Source organism: Melanostigma gelatinosum, assembly GCF_949748355.1.
Source record: "Melanostigma gelatinosum genome assembly, chromosome: 1".
Lineage (NCBI taxonomy): Eukaryota > Metazoa > Chordata > Actinopteri > Perciformes > Zoarcidae > Melanostigma > Melanostigma gelatinosum.
Genome location: NC_136634.1, coordinates 1,480,981 through 1,506,662, shown reverse-complemented (window position 1 = coordinate 1,506,662; position 25,682 = coordinate 1,480,981). Strand labels below are relative to the sequence as shown.

Sequence of the window (25,682 nt, the reverse complement as noted above, 5' to 3'; positions counted from 1 at the left end):
TGCATGAAATGAGTTTTATGACCAACATCTGATGAATCTGTGTCTCTGTAGAGTTTCTTTCTTTTTAAATATATATATATTTTGCAGCATTTGTATGTTTTCATACTGAAAACAATAATATAAAACCCTAAAAACATTATTCTTTACTTCTACTGCTGAGAGCATTTGGGTCAAACAAAGACGTGTGAGACTTTGCGCTAGTTGTTTAAATGCAGAGCCTCCAGACATCCTGCTGACGAAGTTCAATTCAACTCTGCAGTCAGAAAACAGTGTTGAACAAACGACTGTCTGAAAAATACTGAACTTTATTGATACGTGAATGACAACAGCTCTACAGACATGGCTTGAAGTGTCACACTTTATTTACAAAACTTCTGAGAACCAAACAGCTGAGGACGAGGAAGCGTGATGGCGAATCGAGTTTTTCTTTGTTTTGTTTTAATTCCTATTGAACAGCAGCTGAAGGCTCCTGGTTGTGCGTCAGGACGTGGGTTGAAGTCCACCTCAGCGTTACTTCTTCTTCTTCTTCTTCTTCTTCTGAGCTACGAGCTTCGTCGCCGCCGTGTGCGTTGTTTCATCAGGCGTGTGTCCGACACGATCGCAGTCGGCTTTCTGAGACGGTTTACTTTCTGCGGCGGGCGACTCCCTTCTTGCTGCTGTAATACAAAAGAAAACAAGAAAATGTCAGAAACCTGGCGTGCGTTGAACAAATTTGTAAAACATCTAAAGGTCTAAAGTGCGGATCAGGAAACAGATAAACTATACGTGAAAACACAAGTGGATATTTTGTACACAGTTGATTAGCTCGTTTGCTAGGATGTCGTTCAAATCCTTTCAGAAAATATACTTTTCCCCTTTTTACTAATTCTAATAACTAGTTTGCAGGGTCAAAAAGAAGCTTAAATCTTTTCGTTAACGTTCTGCTGGCGGCCCACTTCACGTCGTGATGATTCTCAATATGCTGCGTATACGGAAGGTGTCTTTCAAAGTGCATGCGTCCATGTGATGTTGGCTGTTTAGTTTATTTATTTATTTATTTTACACAATTTCAAAAATAAAATAACAATAAACAAACATAACAGAGATAAATAATATCAGAGCAGGAAGAGGCAAACAGCCAACTCGGCTCATTTGAAGCTTCCACCGATATATTATTAAAACTTCACAATATTACAGAGAACATAAAATGATGCATCAGATATGACTACGTAACATATAATTGACATTGATTAATGTTTTTACAAGATATGAAATATGATAACAATATCAATATAATGTCAAGCGGGAAATAGTGAAATTCTAAATAAATGGATACTTAAGGGCCCAAGAAGGGGAATATGGAGCGTTAAAGGTCTGAGATAAAGATTAATCTCACGGCTGATGCTGCAACGCTTTAATTTAACACAAAAGTGAAGTTTGTTCACACTGCTAACGAATGCTAACGGGATGCTAACGGACACAGAAAGCAGCTACAACACTCACTCTCCCTCTTGTTCACATATATTCCGTCAGCTCGATATGATGAGTATTAATTCTTCAGCTTTCTGTCTTGTTTGCATGTAACAGGTTTAGTTTGTATATTTATCCGATCGTGGGTAGCTAACGTAGCTAACGTAGCTAATGACTCGTTCCCGCGCGGTTGACGTTTACCTGCTACAGTCGATTTAAAAAGTAAATGAACGAGGAAAATACGTTTCACTTATTGGAACAAAACAGTTTGCCAGGTGCTCTCGTGTTTAAGCTGCTATTATTAAAAAATAAACTGTCTAGATCACGAAATAGTAATATTTTAGTTCTCAAGGACCAAAACAATGTCATTTTTACATGCGTGCCTTTTTCCAAAATGACTTAAAAACCACATGCAAAATGAGAAAGAAATGGGAACATTTCCAGTCTACGACAGTCCGGTCGGACGTCTCTGTGAGGCAGAAAGAAAATGAACAAACTGGTGCAACACTTACCTGCACATTGAATGAATCATGGCCGAGTCCCACCGTCCAACACTAACTTACTGTGATTACTTTCAGTTACTGTCGTAACGTCTCTCACACACACACACACAGAAGTAAAGGATGAAGAGGAGCGCCCTGACCTTTACACTGGAACAAGGATGTACCATTATGGGTCATCATTGGACTTAAAAACTATCGTTTTTGTCATCGTTTGATTTATTTTTCAGTCTCAAAGAGTTTCCACGATCTACATGTTATTGACCAGTAATTGTTGAGAGGTTTATCCATCATTCTTCAGAGAATGCCAGTGAACACTCCTCACATAACCGACACTGGACGATACCAGGATGTTAACAGCTACGAATGGAAACAAAAGATATAGAACACATAATATGTTTGGGACATTACATATCTCAGGAAAATGAAATGTAAAAACATGCACACAGATTGCTAAATCAAGCTAACCAATTAATAATATGTATATATGTTAGCTGATCAGCTAGCCTGCTGAACTATTAAACTGCAGCTTATTAGCCTGTTCATTTAATGACTTAATATTCAACGTGCTGCAGAAATATAATATTCCTAAATAGCTGACGTCATCGCAGTCGTGGAGACGAGCGTGAGATGACAACATGACCTCTGAGTTCAGATTTTGGGCTATTATGTTGAAACTTAACGAAACAAAACAGTTTTATAGACTGAAGCTACGAATCTTCTCGACCATGCAAACATCTGTCTTTCCAGTATCCAGTTTAAATAAAACACATGAAACAGTCTGAATAAGGGAAGGCTCGCGCAGACGGGTGGGAGTTACGTTCTTTGAGGATCAGCCCACCGGTACTTACTGCTTCTGTAACTCACGAGAGCCTGAAGAACGACGCAGCAGCAGCTTTAACACATTTACCTGCAAGCAAAAGGACTTCCCTCTGCTCTCCTCCACCGGCTCCATGGGCTGAGGCATCATGGGAAACCAAGATGGGGGCCAATGCACGTGATCAGTGTTTCCTTCGTGCTCACGCTCATGTGATTTGTAATTGTAGAATGTCCTGAAAGACACTGAATGCTATCAATGCTCAAATCTGGAATTACATAACTTCCTGATCAAACTATTACTGATGATAAACTGTCTGATCATCGTTGCATTGAGACGCCCGTCGTGGTTTCCCCGACAAACAGAAGAAACGTGGACGTTTCAGAGAGACTCGGCTCTGAAACCTCTGAAAGTCCGACTTACCTGTTCGCTCACACACCTGAACCCAAAGCTCTGTGATGCTAAACATCCAGACCGGAGGGGCTCACCACCCACTACACACACTACACACACTACACACACTACACACACTACACCCACTACACACACTACACACACTACACACACTACACACACTACACCCACTACACACACTACACACACTACACACACTACACACACTACACACACTACGCCCACTTCAGATCATTCATCTGCTTTCAACTGAAGAGTTTGCTTCCAAAGTGACATTGCTAATTAAATGACAATAAAGAAATACATCTGAAGAGACCTTTGGAAAGGATGGAAGGTAACGTAACTCTTTCATAGAACTATTCCCTTCACACTCTTTACATTCATTCAATTCAAGTTTGTGTAAATTATGTACGGAAGCTCAGATGTGTCCTCAATTCTTTTACATTATAGGGAGAAAAATGTCTTCATATCTAATTTTGACAACAAATTCCTGTAGTTACACAACAGATAACTGCCCTCCTATTAATGTAGAATTTATGTGGAAAGTTAATCAACTTTTTGAAATGCTGCAAATAAGAAATGCAAATTTGACGCATTTCATAGCTTTTCCAATGCAATACTTCTAAAATACGCATGAAAATATGTGAATCGAAGCAAAGAGTTTCCATTTGAACTGAAGTTCTGTTTTTGTTACGCATTGAGAACATTGAGACTGACTCATGTGTGCTTTTGTTTACTTCAAGTGAAACTGAAGCGTTGGTGCTTTCTTTAGCAGAAACAAGATGAAGGGAATTTAACCGTCTGATTGTCTTTTTCCACAGCGGATGTTCAGGTTTTGGAAAACAAACTCTTCAGTTCCCTCTTCTCAGCCTGCTCCCTCCTGCTGGTGTGTCGTGTCCTCTCCCGGCCATCGGGGGGCGCTGTGGTTCTCCACGAGCCTTCATGCTAACATGCAGCGAGCCTTTCAAACCTGCTGCTGCTCGGCTCTACTTACAATTTACTGAGCTCCTCCACTCGCTTACGCAGGGTTGTAACCTGCAGGGAATCAAAGAGCACATCGAGGGTTCAAACCCGGAGGCTCCGCTCGGCTGGATGCTCACCATCATCAACAACAACAACAACAACAACAACAACAAAGAGCTGCTACAGTCTGGGAAAAGTGTGGATTGGTGGGTTTTAAATGTGTAGATCAGAGTACATACCGAGGACAGATCTGTGGAGGAATATGTTGATTCAGTGCATTGAAGGCTGAGTAATGATACGATACCTGACAAAGCACAACTTTTCTTCCATATTTTAGAAGATATAGAGAAGACAAAAATACTCAACTTAATTAACCGCGACAACTCTCAACCACAAGAACAAGAACTATGAATCAGGAATCTAAATATCCAGCAAGTCAATGCTAAATGACTGAAAGAACATTTTTAAAGTAAATAATTGTAATTGTACGTTCTTTAGCGGCGTTTTAAAATTGTTCCTTTAAGAAAATGGAAGATTGCTTTAGTAACAGACTGCATTCAACAATTACCTGCAAATAAGATGTTCTTAAGAAAATAAAGATATTGAAGTATCGACTCTTAAATAGGAATGCATCATGAGCGGGATGAACTCTTGAATAAACTCCCGTCTTCACGTTACAACGTTACTTTTTGTGTCACTAAGCATCTGTAACGGGGAAGTTAAAAGTAAAAGACAAACAAAACCTTTTAGCGATGCTGATGTTGAAAGAGTTCCTCAACCTCTTCCAACCAATAATTCTGCTTTTAGCCTCAATAATTCCCCTGATTTTGTTTTTCATATTGTAGATTTTAACAACAAATATGTTCCATAAATTAAATAAAACAAAGAATTTAAGACGCATAGAAACGTCCCCCTTGTTCCCTTCCAGTGACCCATAGCGGGACCTTGACCTCAGGTTGAGAAGCTCCAGCACGAACAATAAACATATTAAATATTGTTGCCCAGCGGGGGGGGCTCACCTCATATTTCTGCCTCTTCAGTCTTTCCATGTGGTCGAACTTCTCAGACTCCAGCTGGCTCATCCACTCGTGCAGCTCGGTGATCTTATCCCTGCAGGAAACACAGGAACACACGGACGAAGAGGAATAAACTCTTTGAAGTGCAGAGAGTTCCTTTCATCGCCCGCGATGCTCTGAAGACGTGAACGCTGAGCTGTGAGTCGTACTTCAGCTTGTCTTCGTTCAGGTGGTCGATGTTGAGCTGCTTGCGTCTGGCGGCCAGGATCTTCTTCTTCTTCTCTCGCTCAGTCTCTTTCTTTCCTCCTCTCTTCTGGTCAGCCTGTTCAGGGTGTTTACAGGTTAACAGCAGTACTTTCATCTCAGAGGAAAAGCACTTTATACTTCACTACATTCATTTGACACTTTTAGTTACTTTTTGCATATCTGCTGACATGTGACGCAGTATTTCTAGTGTACTAAGGATCTCAAATTGGCTCCACATTGACGAACTACGACGTGATAAAAGCTGAAGAGTAATGTCGACATAATAAATGAGCTTTTCCGTCACTTTTAATACTTAAAGTACATTTGATAATACTTCAATTCAGGACTTTTGCTTGCAATGGAGTATTCAAAGATGGTATTCCGACTTATTTAAATAAGTATGTAAGTATTATGAGTGTATGTAAAGTGAAACTACTGATGATACGTTGTCAGTTTTACAAGTTCTGCTGTTGTAAATATGCAGCCGACTGAGATTAAGCTAGTTTTATCCTGTGAGTTTAGCTTTTCAACATCCTAATCTGAAAAGGAACTAAAGCTGTGAGATAAAAGCAGTAAAAAGTACAATATTTACCTCTGAAATAGTGGAATCAAAGTGTAAAGTAACATAAGGACGGAAGCCCTAAAGGGACATGATTCAACTCGAGGAAAAGAGCTTTGTTAGATAGCAAAGAAGACCATATAACGACAAGATCATGGCAAATTAAAACCTTATGAAACGAAATCATTTTAAAATCATTCAACCGCTTCGAGCTTCCGTACATAAGATCAAGATACTCGAGGAGCTGAGTGACTGTACACCACTGCTGTGCAGATACTTGTACAGCAGGCGGTACTACTGTGTACTGACTTTCTGCAGGTGGTACTACTGTGTACTGACTTTCTGCAGGCGGTACTACTGTGTACTGACTTTCTGCAGGTGGTACTACTGTGTACTGACTTTCTGCAGGTGGTACTACTGTGTACTGACTTTCTGCAGGTGGTACTACTGTGTACTGACTTTCTGCAGGTGGTACTACTGTGTACTGACTTTCTGCAGGTGGTACTACTGTGTACTGACTTTCTGCAGGCGGTACTACTGTGTACTGACTTTCTGCAGGTGGTACTACTGTGTACTGACTTTCTGCAGGTGGTACTACTGTGTACTGACTTTCTGCAGGCGGTACTACTGTGTACTGACTTTCTGCAGGCGGTACTACTGTGTACTGACTTTCTGCAGGCGGTACTACTGTGTACTGACTTTCTGCAGGCGGTACTACTGTGTACTGACTTTCTGCAGGTGGTACTACTGTGTACTGACTTTCTGCAGGTGGTACTACTGTGTACTGACTTTCTGCAGGCGGTACTACTGTGTACTGACTTTCTGCAGGCGGTACTACTGTGTACTGACTTTCTGCAGGCGGTACTACTGTGTACTGACTTTCTGCAGGTGGTACTACTGTGTACTGACTTTCTGCAGGTGGTACTACTGTGTACTGACTTTCTGCAGGCGGTACTACTGTGTACTGACTTTCTGCAGGCGGTACTACTGTGTACTGACTTTCTGCAGGCGGTACTACTGTGTACTGACTTTCTGCAGGTGGTACTACTGTGTACTGACTTTCTGCAGGTGGTACTACTGTGTACTGACTTTCTGCAGGTGGTACTACTGTGTACTGACTTTCTGCAGGTGGTACTACTGTGTACTGACTTTCTGCAGGCGGTACTACTGTGTACTGACTTTCTGCAGGTGGTACTACTGTGTACTGACTTTCTGCAGGTGGTACTACTGTGTACTGACTTTCTGCAGGTGGTACTACTGTGTACTGACTTTCTGCAGGCGGTACTACTGTGTACTGACTTTCTGCAGGCGGTACTACTGTGTACTGACTTTCTGCAGGCGGTACTACTGTGTACTGACTTTCTGCAGGCGGTACTACTGTGTACTGACTTTCTGCAGGCGGTACTACTGTGTACTGACTTTCTGCAGGCGGTACTACTGTGTACTGACTTTCTGCAGGCGGTACTACTGTGTACTGACTTTCTGCAGGCGGTACTACTGTGTACTGACTTTCTGCAGGCGGTACTACTGTGTACTGACTTTCTGCAGGTGGCTGCTGTAGTTGGAGCCCATGCTGGACAGAGCCGACTTCTTCTTTGCGTCTTCGTCTGACTTCTTCTGCAGGTCCTTCTCCTCCCTGATCCGCCTCTCGTCCTGGTTCACACCAAAGAAGAAAAGAAAAATGAAAACGAGTCAGAGTGAGACCTCCGAGTCCGACTCCACCGCTCACTCACCCTCCACGAGACCACGAATATGATTATTGAAACATGATTTAGACCCTTGAAGCCCCTCTGCTTATCAAAGAAGTACACAGACATCTATTTAAACTGTCCAGAGTGTTACTGTGATTTTAGTTATGCATGTGCAAATCAACGTCAGAACAGGCAGCCCCCCCCCCCCGAGGGTTTGAGGGCTTAAGGGTTGAAGAAGAAGAAGAAGAAGATAGAACCACGAACCTCACGTCTGGCCTGGCGCTCCTTGTCCTTCTCGGACCGGACTCTGTGCTGCTCGGCTCTCTCAGCACGACGCTTCTCCTGCAAACATCAGTAAATATTGTTCCACAGTTCTGTTGTTTGCAGGTAAACACATCACGGTCTACGCCCTCAAATAAGGACGTTTCTGTTCCATGATTCAAGTTACTGTTTCCTGTTCAGGGACCCAAACTGTCAGCTTTTGCGTCCCGAAAGTTAATTCAAGGCAACAAAACCACTTTGTTAGCTCAAGGAACAAACAGAATGGTTGGCCTTGAAATAACCAACAGTTCGGTTTAGACAACAGAACCATGCGCACGGCGCTGGGCTGACATACGATCCCCTCGGAACATGATTGACCATCGATTGTATTCGGACGTCATTGTCAGGAGAGCAGACTTCATCATCGGTGGGGTTTAAAAAGGCTCTCGCTGAAGACTCACAATCCGGTCCTTGAGGCCGATCAGCTCCTCCTCCTCCTTCTTCCTGCCCTCAAAGTGAGCATCGATCAGACCCTGCAGCTCCGTCAGATCCTTGTTCTGACGTTTCTTCTGGATGTCCTGCAGGTCAGAAGCACAGAAAACAAACCTTCAGCCAAACGCACGTCAAAGCCCGGACAGAAACCCTTCAATCCGTCACTTAAGGTCCACTTACATCAAAGTCCACTTTCTCACCATCGGGGATTTTAGGAGCGCTGGGCCTAAAGGAGGAGAGTTCTCACCTTGAGTGCACTGATTTCAATGTTGTTTTATTGCTTCTTTGTTTTCAGCACAACGTCTCGGTGGAAATGTCTGCAGAAATCATGTTGAAGTGCACGAGAAGGAAACTTACTTGAACTTTGGCTTCTCCTCTGCAGGGTTAGGAAACGAAGAGGGGACAAGTACATGTCATGGGGTTAGAAACAAAGCCGACTATTTCACTTTCTCTCAGCAGTGCATGGATTACACTGCATGTTTACAAAAACAAGATCAAAAAACAGCCTCAGTGGTTACATCAGGGTCAGAACAACAGGTGAACACTGTAAGAGGAGCAAACTATTGAAAACGTCACAAATGAACAGAAGCTTTGTGGATATCAAAGAAGCATGTTGCTGTGAGTGACGTCACGGAAACACAATGTGGAATTATTACACAAAAAGAGCCTCGTGTGTCTAAAGAAACTGACATTTATGTACCGTACGATGTGTGTCGTGTTTTTTTTTGGCTTGACCCCAAAACCATTTTTCACAAGCAACACAAAGTACCCCCCCCCCCCCCCCCATCCATGCCATGCAGAAGACGAGTAGCACAGCAAAGAGTTTAACGCTGGGGTCGTGTTAGCATCTCGTATTCTTTCACCCTTTTTCTCCACTAGCAGCTTTAATCTGAAAACTTGTTCCATAAGGTTTTTAAAATTGTGTTTTTAGTTTTTTTGTTCAGAATTTCAAACTCTCAGTGCCAGTTGGGCAGCGCTCTGGATTGTTTGACAGACATTTTTGTGACCAGCAGGCGTTCCCCCGAGGTACAGACGTCAGACACCGTGGTCCTCCCAAAACCAGAATGAATGATTACAGATTCGTCAGAATTTATGTTTTTCCAAATCAACATACCTTCCTCTTCCAAGGTCTCTGCATGCAGCAAGCATCCAAAACGAAAGAGCAGAATAGACAAAACGCATTAGCAAGAGCTCTGAGAGCAGCACATCAGTTTAACAGAGAAACTACAAAATGAAACAACTGTGAATTCTCAAATAATAACCGATATTAAGAGACCAGCACGAACAAATAAAGGCTTTTAAAGCTTTGGAAGTTGCTTATAATTTAACGGTAGTTTAACAGAGATTAGAAATAAAAACTGGAAGCAACTGCAAAATTAAGGGAAGCTACAATGTGTCAAAATATACATATAAAATATGGACGTTTTTAAGTAAAAGCCTGTATTATAAGACTGATTAAGGTCAGTTTTAGGTAAATAAAAGGCTAATATTTGAGAATTTACCAAAGAAATATTAAAAAAATTCTTTTGAAGCCACAGTTTCACCTTCAAACAGCTCAACAAGTAGGATTCCTTTAACAATCACCTGAATGCACGTGCAACTTCAGAAATGTCAAACTAAAGCTGGACAGTCGGGGTAGACGTGTAGGATGCAGTGACAGTTTTGAACATGGCAGCAGATTACACCTTATAGGTGTCAAGAGTTTGGCATTAAACCAAACATTTTGTGGCATTAAATCAAACACGTTTTCTTTTTTAATGCAATTTTTTCACCAAAACAACATGTGAATGCAACACCGACTTTCCCCCAGCATGTGAGCTTAATATCAGATGGTGCGACAGTGGAAAATGTATAAAAGAATGAAATCTGAGACACCATCTCAAGAGAAGCTGCTCAAGACAATTTATGTCTTTAATCTGATGTTAAACTTCATTAGAAGTCAAATAATGAGAAAGCAACCATGTACGCTAAATAAAAGTACTTAGAGTACATGTGGAACAGTAGAAGTGGGATTAGACTGATAAAAGAGTCCAATATTAGTCCTTTTTAAGAATTTAAACCCTCAAATATTCTCTGTTTGTAGTCGATATATTTGACCACTACGAATGCCAACATTTTAGCATATGGTATGCTTGGCTAAGTTGTTAATTTACTGGCAGCATGGGATATATTTGCAGGACTCGCAAAACAGGACATAAACTAATAGTTTAAAAGCTAACAGAACAAAAACTAATTGAACAAAAGCTAATGGAATAAGAGCTAGCATAACAAAAGCTAATGGAATAAGAGCTAGCATAACAAAAGCTAATGGAATAACAGCTAGCATAACAAAAGCTAATGGAATAACAGCTAGCATAACAAAAGCTAATGGAATAACAGCTAGCATAACAAAAGCTAATGGAATAACAGCTAGCGTAACAAAAGCTAATGGAATAAGAGCTAGTGTAACAAAAGCTAATGGAATAAGAGCTAGCGTAACAAAAGCTAATGGAATAAGAGCTAGCATAACAAAAGCTAATGGAATAAGAGCTAGCATAACAAAAGCTAATGGAATAAGAGCTAGCGTAACAAAAGCTAATGGAATAAGAGCTAGCATAACAAAAACTAATGGAATAAGAGCTAGCATAACAAAAGGTAATGGAATAAGAGCTATCATAACAAAAGCTAATGGAATAAGAGCTAGCATAACAAAAGCTAATGGAATAAGAGCTAGCGTAACAAAAGCTAATGGAATAAGAGCTAGCATAACAAAAGCTAATGGAATAAGAGCTAGCGTAACAAAAGCTAATGGAAAATGAACTTAAGGAACAAAAGCTAATAGTTTAAAAGCTAACGGGAAAAAGGCTAATGGAACAAGAGCTAATTGGACAAAAGCTAGTGGAATAAGAGCTAGCGGGACAAAAGCTAAAGGTACATACGCTAACGTATATAGTGGTGCAGGACTGTGGCTCTTTATATCAGCCTAAAACATGAGTTTAAGTGCAAAAAATATGGACTTTCAAATATTAGTCATAGAGTAACTATAAAATGCTTTGGGTATGATTATCTCAACACATGTTTGTATCGATATAAGACGTATTCACATCCCAAATCCTGCCCCTATTTGAGCACTGCCTAAACGCGGCGTCTTTGAATTTGTCAAGAGATGAAAGGAAGGTAGCGTTAGCATTAGCAGACATGATGAGCATGTGTGCGGTGTCAGGATTAGTGGGGTCTGTCTGGCTGGCTGCAGCCTTCGGAGCGCACCTGTCGCCTGGGAAAGGATGATAGAATACCCCCTTCCCCCCTTTCCATACCACATACCTTCAAACTCAGGCTCTGGTTCTGGCTCTGGTTCTACCACTGGTTCTGGCTCTGGCTCTGGTTCTGGCTCTGGCTCAGGGGCCGCCTCAGGGGCCGCCTCAGGGGCCACCTCTACTTCCTCTACTACCTCCTCTTGTACAGCTACACAACATGCAGCGAGTCACCAGGGGAGAGGAAGGGCGGTGAGATGGTTAATGGAAGCAAGTAGAGAAAAGGGGGGAACAGGGAGAGAGGTGGTTCGATGAGTAGATGAAAAAGAGGTTCATGGAGTGGCAGTTTGGGCGGAAACTGCCACCGGATGGCGCTAAAGCATGTGAGACAGCAAGCAGTTACAGGAGGGAAAAGGTCAGTCATTGATGGATGAGATGGGACTGATTCCTGAAGACAAGTCGTGGTCGAAGACAAAAAAAGAGACAAAATCGACCCTGATGGACACGACTTAACTGCGTCCTTTTAAAAATGTATCTCAGTTAGTGTTAACCAGCATGCCACATTAAGGTTCATGTGGAATGTAGGCTATGAACCCTAACGACAAATTAGTATCAGTGACATTAGAGTTTACGTCTTACCATCGTATTCTTCACGTCCGTCCGAGAAAGAAAGGAGCAGAAGAACATTCATCAAAAGATCCCAGGTTTGTACCCATTTTTTGACAGAATATAGATTCAAAAATGTGGGTACACTGGGGATCCATGCTAAGCAAACACAGCACCGTCCTCCTGGGCTGATCAAAAGTGTCTTTTTAATGTCTTCGTCACCTTTCAGTCGGAGACGCTGGTCAGCTCAGGAGGACTGTGCTGTTGCAGGATTGTCATGCAGAGCTGCAGGACTTGTTGTCCAAACAGGTCAGTGCAGTTTTATTTATTCTTTAATTTAAATTGAGACACTGTCCTGATGGCCAGCATTGGTGCCTGCAACCATGCAACAGCGGGGGACGATAATATATCTCAGCAGATTTGCTTCAAAAAAAGGAGAGAGCATTATTGCACAACTTGAATCTGGAGGGAGTCAAGCCAAACCTGTGAACACACGGATTTGTCCAGTGCAAACACTTCTCTACAGGGAATGTAACATCAGTCAGGCACAGATTCATTTAGCATGGAACTCCGGACTGTACCTGAAAAGCTCATTTGTGGGGGGATTTTATTATCTATTTATTTTTAAAACAGAGGGAAAAAATGATGCGACTTACCCTCGACCTCACTGCAAAAAAGAGGGGCAAAAAAATTCAGATTAATATTCAAAACAAGAGAAAGTTCATGAGAATGTGCACAGTAGCTTGACTCAGGGTCCCCAGAGCGCTGAAGTATATCTCTGTGGGCCTTGAGTTGACAAAGCGAGGAGGTGAAGCTGTGTGGAGGTAAATGTGAAAGGACTTACACTTCCTCAGTGTCAGACATGGTGACAGTGGACTTTGCAACCTGGAAGAGAAGAGAAGAGACTCAAAGTCTGTCTGCAAGCAGCGAGGAGCAGCCCTGCTGGTTATTTATAGCTCGGATTAAGTTGCAGATGTCTTAAATATCTGCTGCCCCCCCCTCACATGTAACCCCCTACCACAGAAAATGTAAAAATAAGATCTGTATTAAATCCCGACATGTTTTTCATCGTCATCATTTGGAGGATGCTGTATTTGGAAAAACGTTTCCAAATTTGTCAAATCCCCAAAAATGGGTTTATTAATAGCGGTAAAACTTTAGGCTGAAATTCGATCCTCAGTCATGAATCTGCTTCATTGACGATAAGTGAGAAGCCAAACTTAGATTTATGCCAACGGGCCGTTTTCAACTGCTGATGGAGCAGTTTAACGTTAACATGGGGGGGGGGGGGGGGGGGGGGGGGGGGGGGGGGGGTCGAAGGTGTTACAGACGTTTTATCTTTAGAATCGCTCTTCTGGCAAATTCTGATCCCGTCTGTAATCACTCTCAGCTGTTAACGTCCAGACCGGATCTGATCGATGATAAACACACACGACCCCGATGTCTTCGTACTTCAGTCGATCGAGCGGTTAGATGTCAGATTAGTCAGATTAGCGTGAGGCCACCATGAATGCCGTCGCAACTATTTCCAACTGACAGCTGCGCAGTTTCCCAGATCCCGTTTCAGAGGGGGGGAACCCGAAAGATTGGGTTCCTTCCCCTGGACCCCTCTACCCATAATTCCACCTTCATCTCCTTATCTGGCCTTGTCGCGCTCACATGGTTCCTTCAATCATCTTCCCACGCGGCTCCCTGCTGACTGAGGAATCTAAGTAAACCCTGAAAGGCCACGTGAAGGATGAAGGGCGAATGCTGGAGGCTTCCTCCTATTTGCTCTTTGGAACTCGTAAATTCCAAATTTGTCTTCACACCATGTGTAACAATGGAGGTCGGGGAGGGTAAAAAGGTTTTTTGGCTCCTGTTCAAGATGTTAAAGTGTTGATCCTCAGGCTATGTGCGGCCTAAATGTACGCATGCCACGCCCAATTTACAGCTTCATCAGCGGACATCAGCAACAACATCAAACGTCTATCAGCCAGCAAAGCAAAACAAAGTGCCCCCCCCAGCCCCTGGATTTAAATGTCGGAAATAAGAACACCATTCACCGCCGGATGAAGTCGCAGAACTCATTAGTGTCGTCTTCTGTCTCCTGCAGCGGAAAGCTGCTTCAAAGGCTTTAAGCCTTCTGTAAATCCTTCAGGTATGAACCTCCGCTGGGGTCGCTGGACTCGGACCAAACCCGGAAACAACAAAAGCCCAACACGAGACCAGCGAAGTCCAGCAAGAATGTCAGAACTTTTGAAACCCGATGATTTTTTTTACATTTTAATGGTAAGTTTAAAACCTCACAAAAAAATATGAAAGATCTCATTTTGGAGATACAAAAATACTACAAGGTGTCAAAAACAACAGCTTTTCTGCAGTCCAACACCAAATTCGATAAAATCGCCGCCCAGCTCAAATGCAGAAGCATCGCTCTCTCTCTGGGCTTCAGAGGGAGGCCTGTTCCGTCCCACCCCGACCCCCAGCCTCTCCAGTCGTGGCCGTGATTTTAACACATGTGGACTCAGCTGTCCTCAGATTGGGTGGACATTTCTTTTGGTGGGGGAACATTACACTTGAGCTTCCTTCTTCTGCCACACTCACTCACTCACTGACTCACTCACTCACTGTCTTACCTCTGAAAAGCTGAATGAAGTGAGCTCCCCACTGCTGGCCGAGACTGGCTGTAAGGTTCTGCAAACTTACCGCGCTGATTATGTCCTTCTGTTATAGTGACACGCGATCCGCTCGGCCTCCCCATTGGCCGGAGAGACGTCCCGGAGGCGAGGCCAGGCAGGGTCCGTGACTTTCGGTGCCCCCTCCTCCCAGCGCTGGCACTCGATAAGGAGATGGAAGGGTCGAATGCTAAGGTGGGAGGCTCAAGTTTGGACAAGGTGGGGGGGGGGCAGCCAAGACGCCCCTCTAGGTTGCTATTCTGGGGCGGCTGCATTTTAAGGCAAGCAAATTTCAAGTGGGAACCGAGAGGACGACGTCAGGGGAGCGAGGCAGCTGGTGATCCTGAACCTCTTGAAGAACTCTGGGACGCATACACATAATGTCCAGTCAGAGGAGGCGAGAAGAGGAAGAAACATCACGTTGATCCCTCTGATCCACTTGTTTTCTTTGACTCTCTGGTCCCCCAAGAAATCACTGGATCTACTTCAGACTGTTTCACTCCGTCTAGGTCTCCAAAAACAAGATAAAACATGAAATAACAACTGAGAACGGTTCACACACCTGCTATCAGCCCCGTTTTCATGAGAAATTAAAGGAAACCAATGCGATGAGATCAAACTTTTAATTGAGAATAAATGTGTGCTGTATGTGTTTGACAGCTTGACGTTCCACACAGTGTGATCTGTCATAGCAAACACATGAACGTATCTGTGTCCTTGAGTTATTGTGTGAGGTATTTGCTGGTGAATGTTTGTAGTTTATGTTTCGGTAGTTTCTGTCCTTAACAATGCCCCATCAAAGATTGTGTTTAATGAACTCCGGCAGAGAATATTCCTCCAGGAATCAGCCCCCTGATGGAGGATCAGTCTGATCGGTTGCTAATGTCTTTCAGTTTCGCTGCAAGTCTAAACGAGCTGCAGCACGAATCATTCAGCAAACTCCTCGGCTCGATTTACAAGCAGCATCTGTGATTCCAGTGTCGGTGTTGAACCGTCTCGGGGATCCTGAATGAACCCCCGTGATCTTCCTGCAGGGGGCGCTGCAATGACAGAATAACGAGCAGAGAGTCTTGGGGCTCCGACATGTTGGGAGTTTCAAAACACAAATAGAGAAAGAGTTCCTGTTTGATTGAGCTGTTGCTGATTGACAGTTGGCCTGTCTACGCTCAAGAGACAAACCACTGAAACAGTAGTACACTGCACTGCATGCACTCTGCCAGACTGCAGGAGGAGAGGAAACGTAACCTTACACCTCCTCAAACACAATGTGAGCCCCATTAAGGTATGACCTGCTCCAGACCTGCCGATAGAAACCATAAAAAGAATCCTAAAATCCTCTTGAGGACACCTGGACATCAAACAAGGCTCCTGAAAGCTCTCCTCAACCTCATGAATCATCTAAAATGACTCCAGAAATACTTGTGTATGCAGAGGAGATATTCAATGGCCTCATGAAGGACCATTAGGAAACCCCCGAAGATCCTTGTAACCCCATGAAGGATCCTTAAAACCTTCTGTTGGAGTACTTGAACATCTCAAAGACCTCATAACCCCCTACGAGGACCTCCAGAACGAAAGGACTGTTCGTCAAAGAATTCAGGTACCCCCTCGGTACATCGGTGCAATACCTCTACAACCTAATCCTTCCTACAGTCGTCATAAACATTCAGCTTTATATGAAACTTGACTCTACGTTTAACCCATCCCAAACATTTTGGAGCAGTGAGCTGCTGTGAAGCTCCCAGGGAGCAGCTTGGGGTTCAGTGTCTTCCACATGCAGTGATGAGTCGGGGATCGAATCGCCAACCCAGCACCCCAAGGTTCCTCCTTCAAGGGGTCACATAAACCCCCTTGAAGGACGCATGCCGCATTTATTGCCACGCCCATTTGATGTTTTTTCAGGCACGTCCACGACACAGAGATTGGAAAAATCGCAATTTTGTATAAATGCGGGAAACGCACCACAGGTCATGTGACAAGAATTAAACAATCAGTGCAGAGGACTTTCTTCCACCCGTTTCCAGCCAAGGACACCACAACATCCGGTTTAACGGTCAGCCAAACTGATGACGCTCCTGTGAGGGATTCACGGTGCTGGAAATCCATTCATCTTAGTTTTGACTTTGGTTTGGTCAGTGAGGGACTTCCTCATCATCGTCGCCGCAATCGCAGCGTCCAGGTTTTGGTTGCTTAGTACCGGCAGGCATGACTGGAGCACAATCCTCCCAAGCCCCTCGGATAACAGGATGAAGGCTGCCATTGGTTTTCAGGCGCAATGTGTGAACGGCCCCTCAGGATGCCCTAAACTCTGTCCTTGACTCCTGGATCCACAACATAACAGCCCCATGAATGTCTCCTGGACCTTGGATCCCTGGGTGTCTTTGTCACTCACTTCAAATCGGGATGGGTTCTAGTGGATAGAACCCCCCTGAAACCTCCTTAAAGAAACCGAGAACCTCCTGAAGAACCCATGAAGGGCCCTTGAACGTGATACAGCGATGGATGGTAGATTTCAACGAGTTCACGTAATCAAGACGACGGTTTGATAACAGAGTTGGTTTTGTGAGGATTAAAATGCTGCCAAAGAAAATGCAAAAACAATTAAATAAATAAAGTAAATTGGACCAACAAAAATAAAAACTAAGAGGAGACCCACCGGAGTCGTAAAAAGTATTTTTTATCTTCTGATAATAAATGATGTGTATTATTATTGTCGTATATGCTTAAAATAGGTTTATATATAATAAGCCTGGTCTCTTTGGATATTCTAAAGTACGTCTCTTGCTCTTACTGCTGCTTAGTCACATGCATGCATTTCATTTGTGTCCAGCACCAGTAAGGCTCCTAATTGACTTTCATTGGCATTATTTTCACACAAAAGAAAACAGACAATTGGTGTCCCTGTGAAACCAATAGATTGCATTTTGTGACTGTTTTACAACCTGCTATGATACTGGGCTGCAAGATCCACTATTTCCACAGAATTCAAATCATGTGAAATTCGTTTTCTGGAGCCCCCACTGCCGTATCCCCAGTACATCTTCTACGGACCCCCGGGCGGGCCTGGGACCCCTACTTTTAGAACCCTGAGGTGGTGAAAGCTAAGGTCAGTGGTCCGTGCAGCGTCCCGCCTCGATCCCGCTGTCACTCTGAGCGGCTCACGGGGCTCAGGACTTATTTTTGGACAACCATGGCGTCCGTTCCTTCCATTTGTAGGAGGGGGGGGGGGGGGGGGGGGGGGGGGGCTCGAGTTGGGCTCAACATGAATTTGCCGTTCTGACACTCCGTGCTGGGACAAGCAGGCAGCAGCCGGGCCGGCAGCCCCCCGAGCAGCAGTCACACAGGTAAACACACGTTACAACACCTTTTATTCTCCAGGTGCAGCCGCTAGCAGCGTCGGGAAGGGGGGGGGGGGGGGGGCGTTGAATGCAGCACCCCCCCCCCCCCCCCCCCATCGGCCTCCCGACCTCTGATCAGAGATCTGACATGTGTCGGTGTTTGGTGCTGAGTGTTAGCCTCGCACTCTCTCTTCCTCCCTGAGGCTGCACAACACGCCGTCATGTGGAATGAGGCGTGACTGAAACTCTCAGTCTGAATCTTCCTGCTGTGTGATTGTGAAGAATACAAGTTTGATATTCTCTCATTGAAGCTGAATCTTCTCTCCTGTCCTTTCAAGGGGAACCTGCTTGAGGCGCTTTGAACATCGGCAACAAGTGTTCACCTGGTAGGTTCCTTCTTCTTCAACCTAAAAATCATGCATCATAACTTTCGTCCTCTTTTGTGGTGGATTTATTCACTGAAGGAGGCCGTTGTGGACTAGCTTGGTTTTTGTTACACGGCTATTATTACCCTTTCCTCTTTTGAACTTGCATCCTGAAGGCGGTCTAAATACCGAACCTACCAGAGCCTTAAAAGGAGGGGGGGGCTCTCATGTGTCGAATGGCATCAGGTTCAGGGAGGGAGGTGGGAGGATGGGAGGCGTGAAAACACAACCAGCTCCGGTCTACATTTCACTGCGGTGACACGCAGAGTAAGCCGACATCAAACTGTTGTTTTTGTACAGACTGCATGGTCAGTTATTACCATAAACATATATCTGAATCCTGATTGCACAAATGATATTTTTACATGAAGGACATTCTCAGCGGGGTTGGAAACAAAAACAAAAACAGAAAAGTTCCACCAAATTTCTCACTTTCTCCATCCTGGAACATGAAAGTCTCGTCCTCTCGTGTGATTGGGTGTTACTCAATGTTTCTGACAGTGTCGCCGGGCTGTGATGTCATGAGGTCACATGCTCTGCATTCACTTTCCCCCTCAGCAGATACACACACATCTAAATGAGTGGGTTCATGTGGGAGGAGAAACGAGAGGATCCTGACGAAGCAGAACGCCAGAAAACAAACCTGTAACCTCACCGCCTACAAAGTGCTGACATATAATATCAAACATTTCATAGAGATAGAACATTACCTCTTCAGGAACTAATAACACAACACATTTAAGGTTTAGGAACGATGGGCGAGGGACAGAACATTAGCCAGACCATTCAATTCACCATGAAACACATTTGGATTTGGACGTTCATAGTCCCCAGAGGATGGACCCTGTTGGTTTTTGTTGACCTCTCTTTCCTGTAGCATCAGGTCACATTTTCCACTATCCAAAAAACATGAAAATAAAATCTTGCAGATTGGCTCGAAACGTTTTATCATGTTCCAGCACCGCAGAGGATGAACCATTTTGATTTTCATCATTATATAGATCTAGATTTGGATGTTCATGGTCCCAGAAGATGAATCTTGAGGATTTTGTTGAGCTCCTCTCACTCATGTACCACCGTCATCAGGATAGTTTCCCACTTTGCTGATATGTGTATTGTTTGGTCTGTACCTTGCTGTCTGTGTGTCGATGAATATTCGGCTGCCTTCAAACATCTGGCCGGGGACAGCAGATGAAAATGATCCTCTCCGGCTAACTGTGGCTCACTTACAGTTCAACTGTTGATTGGTGGGCATTGTCCCTGCAAAATACATAAACAAACAAACTTTAACACAAAAAAACATACAAAGATAAAACTTTCTAACCGTATTCCAGCTCCCCAGAGGATGAACAATTTAGATTTTAGTACTTTTCTTCTAGCAATGTCTTTAGCTCCACTAACAGATAAATCACCTCAATGTTTCTTCTGTTCAATATTTTATTTGCGCGTAACTTGTATGGAAAAGACAACTGAAGTTACACATTTGTAACGTTACGAATTGACATTTTCTTACCATTTGTTGGGCATTGTCACCCAAAATGAAACCTAAAACCTTCATTATTTCATACATTTTGAGCATGGATCATAACTCCAAATGGATCCTAAAGACGTGCAAAGCTGCCTACATGAAAAGATACCAGAAACATGCTGCACTCATAACAATAAACGTCAACTGCAGTTGATGCTGAAATATAATATCAGTTCTTTTACCCTCGTCTTTCACAGTGCTCCTCTTACGTGGAGCTCGTTTCTGACGGCCTGCCTCCGTCTCATCTGCTTCACAGCATTCTGATTTATTGTGTTTTCGGGGAAAGTGATGAGACCTGTAAAATGCCAGGAGTCTTAAAAAAAGCCAAGCAGGTGATTGGCCGCGACTCCTCAAACTAAAATGAGTCCGAGCGGATCAGCTGTGAGGCGGTGACATCATCCAGGAAGAGTTCAGCTCGATTCTCCTGCTGATCTCAGGCCGTAATAACCGACTCCTTCCACAGACACCAGCCGTCCTCAGTGCATCGGAGTCCATCGGACAGATGTTCTGCAAACTTGATTTGTATTTATTCTGTGCTTTTACGATTACGATTACGGTATTTGATTACAAAAACGAAAAAAATGCATTTTATTTGATTTCATCATATTCTATTTAACTCTGATCGCTTTGAGCCGTTTTTGTAAAGCCCTTAATAACTTCAAAGAAATAGTTTTTATTTGAATAGACTTTTAGCATCGCCAGGCTGAACAACAAAGCCGTTTGGTGAACGAGTGTCAAAGTGCGGAGGCAGTAAACATCTGTGCTTGCTAGGCAGTGAACATCTGTGCTTGCTAGGCAGTGAACATCTGTGCTTGCTAGGCAGTGAACATCTGTGCTTGCTATAATCTTATTAATGCCGTTATCTCGAGATAACAAAGCTTGTTTGGATTTCTCATTGAGCCGACGTTTTCTGTCATGGAGTCATTACACATTAAGGGTTCATCCTCTGTGGAGCACGAATGTCATCAAAAAATGACATTTTGATATTTCTTGTGTAGTAAAGGGAATGTTAGCCCGATAGTGGCGCTACAGGAAAGTTCAATGGGTCACCAAAATCATGAAAGATCATCCTTTGGGGACCGTGAATCGATGCTTTAATGGAGATTCAGCCAGATGTTTTGCTCTGGGCAAAACTTACATTGTTGAACATTTCAGATGTAGAGGGTATCATCTCGTGTTCAGGCTGCAGTCGATAGTTAAACAAATATAAAAACAAAATGGAGGTCAAAGCTACATGAGAAAATATTGTTTTATTTATTTAAGAAAAGGGATTAAAAACAACCAATCAGAAATCTCAGTACATGGATATTAAAAGTGAGAAACGTCTGCAGTACAGAGACAAAGCAATGGTTTGATTGTATAGATCAGGTAATAAATGTTGAAATGCAACAGATACCAAATCAATGTCTGTGTTTGGGCTGCAACAAGTGAGCAAAGACATTCAAATCTCAGTTTTCATACTTTCAGTGTCATCATCATCATCAGTATAAACTCTGCTGTAACAGGTTTGGACAAAGTTCCCAAAATCAACCATTCAGATTGTTCGAAAGCCAAAAGTTTAAGTGCAGAACAGAATATATAAAAAATTGTGATCCATCAATTACATGAATGGAAAATGAAAATACTTTTAGGTTTCCCTACACACCATCATACAAGGATCAACCGGATATCAAGGTTCAGCTAAACACTGTAGAGAAGAGTACAGTCAGATATATACATCATAATAAAAACTGAATGTCAGAAAATACAAAGAGGAAAATTAACAACATTATCGACATTTGACGATCAAATCTTTTGCACTTGAGCTGTTGGTTTGTAGTCGTCCAACTGAGTCAGAGAAAGTGATTTACTGGATATAAATGGAATATTGAGTCTTGCTGCTACTGACAGAGCTGAAGAGACGACGCCTCCTCAGTAGTCATGATATAAATCTGAAAAAAAGACACAAAAAGAAAAATTGTTAAATATGCAGATGTTTTGAAGTGGTCCAAATGTCAGTTTAGTTACCTTTATTAGTTTTCTTAAGTTTTAGGTTTTATTGGTTCATAAAGGTTTTATCAACGAAGATTTGAAAGAGTATTGTTGCATTTCCTGTTAACACATTTTGGGATGTTTACATGATCTTTAAAAAAACGTCAGACGATAGAAAAGCAACTTTCAAACCACTGAAAGGCTGCAAGACCGGTTCAGTTTTGCACCAGAGAAAAAGTTCACAAAGACATTTTAAAACCTTTCGAAACTTGAAAGATTCACTGCCAACCTGGCATGCAAATACAAATATCAATACTTTTAACATATTAGTACAGCTGCAGTGATCGTAGCAGCAAAAATGAAGTCCAGGTCCAGAGGTTTAGTCTTGGAAGTCAGACAATTTGGCCTGAACTTATTATATTCTTTATATATTCTGACAGTTGTTTTTTTCCCTCCACAGCGTGCTGAAGCACTCATGGCTGTCGCATACGGTGCCCTCGCCCAGCCGGGCCTGCTTTCCCAGTATTACCCCCCACCCCTGCTGCCAAAGCCTGGAAAGGACAATGTTCGGCTTCAGAAGGTCCTCAAGAGAAGCTCCAAGAAAAAGGTCTCCGCTCAGGTACCGCAGCCCGCCGCGCTTTTCCGCTCCAACCTTTCCCCGGTGAACGAAGCGAGCCCCGACCTCGAGCACAGCGACCACTCCACCCCGCCCAAGACTCCAGAGACGCCGTTCAGCCTCTACAGTGATCAGCAGCCTCCACGGTTCACCGTCAGGCCGCTGTACCAACACGTGGCGTCCCCTTACCCGCAGCGTGCAGCTTACGGCAGAGGAGCGAGGTTCTCGCCTCAGACGGTGGGAATCCCGTTGTACTCGTACTCGCAGCACGTTCCTACGGTTTCCTCATATTCTGCATCGACCCACCTTCCTGGAAACACAGTTCCAGGGCCAGTTGCAGAGTTGGTGGTTCCCAAAATATCTCTGCCAGCCTCTTTTGTATCTGAGGCAACAGTACCAGCTGCTGAAGTGAAAAAGCCAGCTTTTAGCACGGTAGCTGAAACTCATGCCGGTGTGAGACCTGCTGCAGCTGGAGAAACCCTAAAGACAAAAAGTCCAGGTCTGACTCCTGATTCAGCAACAGCTGTGATTCGTCCTCTCACTGTGTTGACCCTGCACGGCAGATCCAAAAGTCCACGTCCAACGTTCAGAGCAACCGAACATTCTAGATCGCCCAAACCGATGTTTGATGTCCCTCAAATTAGGATGTACACAGCTAGCACATCATTTTACGAGTTATCCAGGACCCCACCGGTGTATGACACAGCTGGATTAACCGCTATTGGCAACACATTGCCTCATAGTAAAACCCCAACAGAAATAAAACTAGATTTGACTTCAGCATCTGAGGTCAGAAGAGGTAAGACACCGATGGCTCAGCTTCCTTTAATGGGCACGGATCCCAAGAGGAAAACAGCAACTTCAGAAACTAAAAGAGGCACGACACTAACAGCGGAGATGAATGCAATCATAACTCCAACAGCTGAAATCAGAGTTAAAACATCAACTTTTGAGTTTCAAACATCAAGAACTTCAGCAGGACGACCTAGAACCCCGGCATACCACTTGTCTCGCCCTACAACGCCTGTCTTTGAAGTCTCAAGACCCAATCCTCTCTTATTTGCAGTGTCGCCAATCACAGTAGAACCAGAGATGTCAAGAACGCCCAAAACTGTTCCTGCTATGGGAAGTTCGTCTGCTTCCCAAAGTGTCAAGACTATTGAACCTAAGCCTACTGAAACAATACTGAATGGGGACATTCATTCAGATATCACTCCTGCTGTAAAACCAATTCAACAAAGCGTCACAAAGTCCAAATCAGAGCCTGATCTGACAAGAACTGCTCCAGCTGACTCTCAAACACCTAAAACTCCAACATCTGAGCCGAAAACACCGGTAGTGACTTCATACAGCAATCAGAGGCCCAAGACTCCAACATACGAGGCATCCCGACTTATGACCACGTCACCTGGCTTTAAACGACCAAAGACACCAACATATGGGACATCACCTTCTGGTGTGTCCCATGTAGCCTTTCAGAGACCTAAAACGCCAACCCAAGTGGCTCAAAAGTCAAAGTCTAGCTACCGTGGATTGACACCAGCTGAATATGCTGCTTATGGCGGAATAAGAACTTACTCTCCAGCATTTGGTATCTCCGGTTTCAAGATGCAAACTGAGGAGGAGGCTAAAGCTACAATAGAGGAATCAGCAGAATGTAAGACAACCAGCCAAGAACAATCTGTGAAGACGTCCAAGGTTTCTAAACCCAAAGAAACCCCCAAAGATGTAGATAAATCCCATGTGGAAGATAAAAAAGTTGCCATCACCCCTTCAATCCCTACTATTGTTGTTTCGGAAGCATCTGACACCTCAGGAACGTCAACACAAGAGACAAGTACGGTAATCTGTCGGGTTGCAGCAAAACAAGAAAAAACGGTGATTCAAGAAACACCTAAGGCTATACCTCCAACAGCAGAGGGTAAATCTCTTGAGAAACAGAAAGCCGAAACACAAGTTCAGGAAGTCGCCAAACCAAAGACGAAACCTTCGGAAACCAAACATCCTCTGCTCAAAAGTAACGATCAGGATCCTTTGAAGACAGTAAGAAAGCTTTTAGGCAAAGATAAAGTCCAGAAATCTGGAAATGAGACAAAAGCTGACGTCTCAGATGAAAAAGAGCCGGCGAAAGTTGCGGCCGCCACCAAGACTAAAGCCAAAGGTTCCAAGCAAAGCACTGCAGCGCCCGCTCTTCCTGTTCCGACGTCTGCAGTTGAGTCAACAGGAAGTGAAGGCAAAGATAAGAAAGCAGAATCAGCGTCGGCAGTTATATCTGCACCTGAGAAAAAGAAAGGCGATGAATCCCTCCCGGCCGAACCCCTTCTTAAGGTCATACAAAGACCAAAGGGCATGAAATCCAAAGTCAGCGGTTGGTCCCGACTCAAGAAGCACATGGTTGTGGAGCAAGAGGAGCCAAAATTTCCAGAGATAAGCTCTCAGAAGGAGACCGCTGGGCCGGACCAGAGCGAGGTGCAAAAGGCCGACGAGAAGGCCGTCGACAAGCCCGGCACTCAGGACGAGAACGAAACCAAAGACGCTCCCGTAGCAGCAAAGATGTGGAACGCCGTCCTCTTCCAAATGTTTTCCACAAAAGAGAACATCATGCACCAGATCGAGCTGAACAAAAGCGAGGCGGAGGAGAAGGAGCAAGGGCAAAAGGACGAGTCGAAAGAGATTCCTTCGTTTGCGCACCGGCTGCCTCTGCTGCTTTTTCGTCCAAAGTTTGACGCTAAAAGGCTCAAAGAAGCGGCGTCGAGGCCGGTGACGAAAATTGCAACTGTTTTTGAAATGGGTCTGATTGGGCGCAAAGGTAAAGACGAGGAACCAAAAGACTTTAATAGAAAAGCGAAGGGGTTTGCCGCTACTTAAGCTAATATAATACACATATATACACACACACA

At 43.7% G+C, this 25,682-nt stretch overlaps 3 protein-coding genes and 1 long non-coding RNA gene across 6 annotated transcripts in view; 1 reads left to right on the top strand and 3 right to left on the bottom strand.

The window, feature by feature from the left end:
• Positions 1-289: 289 nt before the first annotated feature.
• LOC306782481 (troponin T, fast skeletal muscle isoforms-like) lies at positions 290-11,856 on the bottom strand (the record flags this gene model as incomplete). The annotated part of the gene is made up of 11 exons (XM_079275873.1): positions 290-656; positions 4,175-4,215; positions 5,163-5,253; positions 5,369-5,481; positions 7,504-7,617; positions 7,920-7,997; positions 8,378-8,494; positions 8,589-8,634; positions 8,766-8,784; positions 9,523-9,540; positions 11,712-11,856. Coding segments are annotated over 11 exons (816 nt in total), but the record flags the coding sequence as incomplete, so codon positions are not given.
• Positions 11,857-12,068: 212 nt separating this feature from the next.
• LOC306783369 lies at positions 12,069-15,004 on the bottom strand. Its single transcript, XR_013772294.1, has 3 exons — positions 14,866-15,004; positions 13,092-13,132; positions 12,069-12,914 (listed from the first exon to the last, which is right to left on the bottom strand). It is a non-coding gene; the product is annotated as an uncharacterized lncRNA (long non-coding RNA).
• Positions 15,005-18,159: 3,155 nt separating this feature from the next.
• prr33 (proline rich 33) overlaps positions 18,160-25,682 on the top strand; it is a 9,087-nt gene continuing 1,564 nt past the window's right edge. Inside the window, exons 1-3 of the mRNA XM_079276728.1 lie at positions 18,160-18,248; positions 18,581-18,628; positions 22,627-25,682. The exon at positions 22,627-25,682 is cut by the window's right edge and continues 1,564 nt beyond it. Coding sequence (XP_079132854.1) covers positions 22,642-25,650 — 3,009 coding nt within the window. The 5' untranslated portion in view covers positions 18,160-18,248; positions 18,581-18,628; positions 22,627-22,641 and the 3' untranslated portion in view covers positions 25,651-25,682. The remainder of the gene's footprint in view (positions 18,249-18,580; positions 18,629-22,626) is intronic.
• lsp1a (lymphocyte specific protein 1 a) overlaps positions 21,333-25,682 on the bottom strand; it is a 26,239-nt gene continuing 21,889 nt past the window's right edge. For 2 of the 3 annotated variants that reach the window (XM_079276819.1, XM_079276820.1), the window contains one exon: positions 21,333-22,126. In XM_079276819.1, the coding sequence (XP_079132945.1) occupies positions 22,107-22,126 (20 nt within the window). In that variant the 3' untranslated portion in view covers positions 21,333-22,106. The remainder of the gene's footprint in view (positions 22,127-25,682) is intronic. The other variant, XR_013772290.1, reaches the window with a different exon arrangement.